This window comes from Penaeus japonicus, unplaced genomic scaffold, assembly GCF_977035675.1.
Source record: "Penaeus japonicus unplaced genomic scaffold, GWHDUDI00000001_assembly GWHDUDI00000009, whole genome shotgun sequence".
Lineage (NCBI taxonomy): Eukaryota > Metazoa > Arthropoda > Malacostraca > Decapoda > Penaeidae > Penaeus > Penaeus japonicus.
In genome coordinates, this window is record NW_028234411.1 from 5,802,841 (window position 1) to 5,810,340 (window position 7,500).

Genomic DNA, 7,500 nt, shown 5'->3' on the forward strand with positions numbered 1-7,500 from the left:
CATCCTCGCCCAATACGGACGTTTCACGTATTTGGTAAGACTTCCAAGATACATCTCACCATTATTTTTTTCGAACTAAAGTGATTAAATCATGAACGGATGTTATCAGTTTGGAATTTGTGCACAACTAAAGTACGCAGTAACTAGGTGGCGCACACGCTCAAGGACTATTGCACAAACACACCCGAAACGCACATACGCACAAACACACACACACACATGTATGCACATGTGTTACAGGTGTACGTACAGATGTGTCGCCTAGCGGATATTATCACACATGTAAAATATACAGCGTACCTTTGTTGTATTGTTAGGCCTGTATTCACGATTTTAATGGAAGAGCAACGAAAGTCAAACAAACGCACTGCGTGTTACACTGTAACATTTAATTGTAACGGAAAACAGTGCTTAGTACGGCGTCACTGCTATAACAGACTTTTGCAACCAATTTAGTTGGCATCCGTTTCATAATTTTGAAAAATACAATTAAGATATACCAGTAATGTTAAAGCATTCGGTCTAAGCGTAAAGCAGAATAAACAACCGTGAATCTAAAAGAAAAAGAGAAAAGAAAGAAAAAAAACACGTCACGAGGACCGGTACTATGAAAATCCCAAGGTTTTCCTCCCAAGGATGGAGATGAAATATCAGCTGTGGAATTTTATGCGAAAATCGAAACAAGGACTCATGTCACCCAGTGCCCTATTAAACAAACATGTACTTCTTTGACATCACGACGAAACCGCCTTCTGCGCCTTAACATATCTGTGAAAATTAAAGACGCAATCGGTCTCGCAAGGACGTCTGTAGGAAAGTTGTTTTAGCGAGATGGGCCAGGGAGGGAAATGGCGGAACGGGCAGGAAGGACATGAGCTGGTAACCCTCCCTATCCTGAGAACACATGCCTCCGCCATAGTGTTTCTGGGCGGACCACGTTGCGTTTAGTTAATGGATGACTTTTATTTTTGAGAGAGATTTAAATATTGTTTACGTGATTTTAGTGATTTGTTTAAATTGTTTGATTAAATACAATTTCGAAAAAAAATGTTTTTATTTTATGTATTCTAATTCAAAGAAAAAACTGCTTAGGCATGTTCTTCAGCTATTGCATGTGCCATTGTAATATCAAATGCAATACTTTTAGCAAAAATGGTATGATTGCCACGAGTTTCAACAAAACAACTTAATAATATCCTCTAGCGACCCCTGACAACACGCCCACCCCTCACCCCCCGCCGCTATAGCCCTTAACTGATCACTCTCACAGTAACACCGTATAGCAACACAATTTATACAAGATAGATAAACAATCCCTTCACCTGAAAAAATGCACAAAATTCTCTATTCAACGAGACAACCGAATTTCCCCTTTTTCTTCCTCCTTCAACGGTGACTTTAGACATAAAGTGAGATGTTGAGGATACGGGGGTTGGTGGCCGGGAACAAGCTATTCACCAGTCTGGGACCTGGAGAGCTTCAGTTGGGTTTGTGTCGTTGTGATCGCCATGTCGCTCTCTAGGTGCTTCACCACTGCTCTCAGGTCCCGCCGTGCCCTGGAGAGGACCCTCCTACCTGTTACCTCTACTGTTACAAGCTTCAACAAGGTATTTTGACTGAGGATTCAGGATATTCCACAGTTCCTCTCAAAATCTTGTCTTTTCTGATTTTAACATTTTGTACTTGTCGATTGCAACCTATTCAAAAGATAAAGATTAACTTGAGATGCAAAGATATTTATCGAACATTGGTTTTGCACCAAAGGATATACGAAAAAAATAAAGTCTTTGTTTAATCATTCTGCAATGACCAAACTGTAGCCAGCCGGCTGAGCACTCCAGTTGCTTTGTATTCTACACGCTTCTCCCTTATTCCGGATCATAAGACAAAGTGTTTCTAAATTACAACAAGTCTTTTGATGAATAAAACCTTCACAAAACTACATGCAAAGTCGCAGAAGTTGTCCCTGAAAAAGAAAAATATTACTGAAATAAATAAAAAAAAACTAATCAACAGGTGGCAGGACAGGAGAGCCTCTGTGGCAACTATCTTGCTGGAGGAGTCTGGGCCTTTTATTGACCTGAATGGAAGGGAATTGATTCAGGCGTGTGTAGCCATGAACACACGTTTCTGGCCTTAACTAGGTTTGTGCAATTGATTTAGACCCATTAGAATTTATTGGCTGATGGATAGTTCATTGCTATCCGCTTTGTGGTATTATCCTAAATGTAAGGATTTCAACAGCTGACTTGTCAGGATCTAAAGTCTCATTTTAGAGATATGTTATAATTTCGGGTAAAGACAACACGGAAATTACTTGATTATATATTTTTATTTTAAAGTATTAACATAGGGAAATGGTCAGTAACCCTCAGATGTAGGTTGGATACTATTTAACCTATTATATCAATGTAAGCCTATGTTTCCTCTGTAGTCCCATCAATCATCAGTAATTGTTTCTTTCATACCGATCTCAACTTTATCCTATCTATGAACCCGAGGCAGAGCGAATGGCTATAGGGGCCAGACACCGTCGTTCTACAACAAAGAATCCTGCAGAGAAATATTTGTTCGTAACCTTTAAGCTCGGTAGGCTTAACTCCCCGTACCTAACTGTACCAAGTTGCCGATAAGGCCGCTGTCCCTTTTCATCGCATATCCATCAGTGCACGCAAGCGCACGCACACACTCACATACACACGCATGCATACACATACATGCACACACACACACACACACACACACACACACACACACACACACATACACACACACATACACGCACACACATACACATACATACACATACAAACATTTATATATACATATGCACACACACATGTGTGTATATATATATACATACATATATATACATATATATATATACATACATATATACATACATATATACATATATATTATACACACACACACACACATATATATATATCCATTTATCAAATATACTTAAACATATACAGCACATACTCAGGTTCATCTACCTTACATATATTTGTGCATAAATTATTACCTAAATACATACACATCTTCCAGAAAACTTAGTCCGTGGGTCAGAACCTACTGTCCAGGCGGGCCTAACGCGAAACTTACTTTTACTTTCATGTACCGTTAGTTTTCTTATTTATGGCAGACCCTTTCACGCCAGGCACTAGTAAACGTCGGTGCTAAAATACATCAATTTCCAAAGTTTGCAATGGTGTAAAATATTTATTTCTAAGGAATTTTCCGAAATATAGAAATGTCAGCGCAAAGCAACACTAGGGAAGATACAAGATAAGGCTTACCAATTTCTTCAACCTCAACTTTAGGGATGGCGGGAATCCATCGTGGAGGGAATGATGTCCTTTTTTTCTTCTCTTTTTTCCCTTCCTTTTTTTCTCCCTCTCTCCGTTCTTCCATGTCATTCCCTTCTCTTTATTTCTCTCTATCTATCTATCTATTTATTTATCTCTATTTCTCTCTGTCTCTGTCTCTCTGTCTTCTGTCTCTCTCTCTCTCTCTCTCTCTCTCTCTCTCTCTCTCTCTTTCTCTCCCTCCCTTCCTCTCCCTCTCCCTCTATCCCTACCCCTACCCCTCTCCTTACCCCTACCTCTCCTCCTTTCCTCTACCCCTTCCTCCCTCCCTGAGTTTAATTGCTTGAGAAGATATTCAATAGTCTGTATTTGCTGACGATGGTATTGCAATATCTGCATATAACTTACCTTTTCTTTTACGAAAACCTAGCAGTCAGAAGGCTTATATATCACTCTGAACATATGATATACTTATTTGTTTGAAAATGTGTCGGTATGTTTTTTTAGCATGTACTGAATGTTTATACGACTTATCGACATTAATATATATATATATATATATATATATATATATATATATATATATGTATGTATGTATGTATATGTATATATATATATATATATATATATATATATATATATATATATATATATATATATATATATATATATATAATCCATATGATTTCTAAATAAAAAACGCAATTGAAATCGTTTTACAGGATGTATCTCACTTTATATCGCACTCAATGAAACCCAATCAACTGCAAGCAACAATTCTCCCTCGTGCAGTATGCGAATAAGTGTGATTTTCTAATCCTCTGCTGTGAACAGTGGATCTCTCATACATTCTGTGCTGTTCGCCAGACCCCGCACAACGTGCCTTGTAGAAGATCTAGCTTGCCAGTGTGACTCACTCATAGGCAAATCTTATATCAGTGTAACTTTCTCGTGTTACAAGTTAAGTAGCCCATGTCACTGCGCCATGAACTGCGGCTTTCTCAAATAGGTGGACAAAACAAAGCATAAACTCCGAAGATCGTGTAGATCACATTGGAGGGACGCCCTTATAATCTAGTTATCAGAAAGTGTTCCCTCGTTAAATCACTTACCAATTATGATTGATTTGAAAGGTCTATGCAGAGAAACAGAGGCAAGGAGAGGATGGATTTAAAGAAATACAGCTTGTCTCTGAAGAAAATATAAATGCACGCAGAGATAGTGTGGTGAATGCACGAAGACAAGTGCCAAGTAGGTTAGGAGCTTTCGGGGTGTAAGTGTCAAGGAGTTTAGATAACTCGCAAACAAGTTGTTTTTTTCATGATTTTCTCTCTATTTCCAGACCGCAGAAGATGAAGCTAGAGGAAAACTATACTATGCTCCTACTGTTCAGGTGAGTTGCTACTGAGTACGACTCCGTAACCGTGCCGGCACTCATGACAATATGCCCTGGGTAGCCGATTATCTCATGGGTTGAAATATGCATATGATTATACATGTTATCACACATACCATATATACAAAGCAGTTAAAGATACAGATAGAAACAAACACATACACAACATTCATAAATAAGCTTTACCCCTCCCCTCCTCCCCAAGAAACGAGACAATATGACTAAAATACAAAAAAACTCTCCAGTCTCAGGTGGGCCACGTGCGCGAGTACAGCAAGCGAGCCAGCGTCCGCAAACACCAGGAGTCCGATTCCGATTCTTCTGACTCCGATAGAGAGACAAGGAAGGGGAAACGAGGCACGAGGGTGAGTAAGAACGAGAGCTGTCGTTAGTCATCTGTTTTGTCTGTTGTATGTTGATTAAGCTTTTTTTTTTATTTTTCGCGTCTTTTTTTGTCCGTTTGTTTGTGTGTTTGTGTGATCATGCGGTATGTATTCGAATTAGATGTTTTTGTTTTTATGTTGGTCTGATTATGACATCTGATTTTTAGATATTTTTGTAATCTTGTTTTTTGTGCTTCCTGGTTCCGTATTTTTGGATTTTCTTTTTTGTCTGATTGTGCATAAGATTTTGATAATTCCTTTTTAGTGAATTTTGGAGGAGATAAGTCTTTGATAAGTAACAGCTACCTACTTCCGCCGACCCCCTTTGTCTTTTAAGATATAACATAGACCCATAGGCCTAGGATACAGGCGTTAACCTTGATAGGGTGTGAAATGTAGTGCAATAGGATTTTCCGATATAATTCTTCAAACAGAACTAGACCTTTTGGCCATAAGCGACTACCCAGTTAACTGAATCACCAATTAAATCGCTTACTAAATAGAAAAATCATTTGCGAAACCAATTCATGGACCCCCTATTTAGTAAACAGTTATATATTTTACTTATCTTGATATACCGGCCTTTCAATCCAATTTCCACTGAAAGTCGGATAAGAAAAAGAAATCGAGCCAAACACTAACCTAACCTAATCAAGCGGCCTCTTCGTACGTGATGGTAATCTTATTTTTCTAAAAAGAGAATCATAATAAAGATGAGGTTCAGATACATATTACTGGCGTAATTTGTAAGAGACAATTTGTTATCTTTAGATGGACATTAAGAAAGGTAGATTCATCTTATTAGATTAAAGAAATAAAACATCATATTCATTCTGCTTCGAGAAGTTTTAGAAATGTCAGATATATATTTATGTTGCCTTGTTTTTGTTCTTTTTTACTTTCTTACTTTTGTTTACACCTTTTCTCTTTCATTTTGTTTTCTTTCCTCTTCATTTTCTCCGCGGTCTCCTTCAAGTTGAAAATCGATATTAAAATAGTAAGTCCTGGAAAACTTTTTCGATCCACACAAAAGAAAAAAAAATGTTACACATTCACAATATTGATAATAACAATAATATTATTGATAATGATATTTCTAATAATAACAACAATGATAATGATAACAATAATAACAGTGATGATGATGATAAGCCAAAAGCCATTCCCACCCCCCGTCATCTCCGCTTTTCTTTTCAACTTAAAAAAATCCATATTTATGAACCTTCAAATAATAATCTGAGCAATAACCAATAAGCCAAAATACCATTCAATTGACAGATAACAAGGAAATCTCACACATATACATGTACGTCCTTCTGAGGCCATACATAGTCTTATCAGGTTGCCATTGTCTGCACCCTTGCCCAGCACAGAATACATTTATTTAATAGATGTGTTAATCAGTTGCATTTATTTAACTTTGTGTGTGTTATGTTTACTTCGCGTTATACGTATTACGTCGAATTATTATTATTATTATTTTATGGATGTATTCCTTTACTATATATTTGTTCCTATTTACATAGTATTCATATTCACTAATTATGCGTTTAGAGTGTGTAGCCTATATAGTCGCAGCTTTATTAACACACCATGCTAACTATATGTCAGATTGTTTGCCTTATGTATATTTTGACTTATTTTTTTTCGTAATCACCCATATTTATCTTTTTCGGTTTTTCTTCTTTATTTTATTCTGATACTTATTTGCGAGTTTTACTGTTATATAGAGTGTTGTTTATACGTTTTTGTATATTTTAATTTTTTTATTTGCTTTACGCCTTAATTTAAGTAGTCTTTCATATAAAAGTGCCGCATTAACTTACCTGTTTATTTACCATATATACTAACACATTTTATCACACTGTAAATATTTGCTCACCTATCGTAATTATTTATTTAGAGTTTCCTCTAATAATCCTTTCACAACGATAATCTATTCACTTGCATACTAATTTATCAATTTACTTTTAAGCTTTAGGCCTTTTTATGCTGTACCTTCCGTTTCTTAATGGATGACGTAAGCGAGTTTCTTGGGGATCCCAACGCCTTGATAAGAACAAATCCATGGTGGAATTTCAAAGGAGTTTGTTATCCCCCGTGGGCGTGGGTGTGGGTGCGTGGGCTGGTGGGTGTGGATGTATGCTTATGCATGATTTTTTTTATTTCATATGTGTCTGTTTGTATAAGTAAACACGCTCTTATTATTATTTTTTTTAATATGTTTTTTTATAGAAAGACAAGAATGCTTAGTCGCATCTCAGATGAAAATTATTTACGCATTTTACACGTTTTACGCGTTTTGCTATATGGTGTGGATATATTTCTTAACCGCATAAATTAGCCTTTCCATATTAAGATTTTAAATATATATATATATATATATATATATATATATATATATATA

The 7,500-nt window shown here is 36.5% G+C and overlaps 1 protein-coding gene across 1 annotated transcript in view; it reads left to right on the forward strand.

Annotated features, from left to right (window-relative positions):
• Positions 1-1,432: 1,432 nt before the first annotated feature.
• The window catches only part of CBP (sarcoplasmic calcium-binding protein), a 19,963-nt gene continuing 13,895 nt past the window's right edge, over positions 1,433-7,500 (forward strand). Inside the window, exons 1-3 of the mRNA XM_043008613.2 lie at positions 1,433-1,607; positions 4,657-4,707; positions 4,956-5,075. Of these exons, the coding sequence (XP_042864547.2) occupies positions 1,509-1,607; positions 4,657-4,707; positions 4,956-5,075 (270 nt within the window). The 5' untranslated portion in view covers positions 1,433-1,508. The remainder of the gene's footprint in view (positions 1,608-4,656; positions 4,708-4,955; positions 5,076-7,500) is intronic.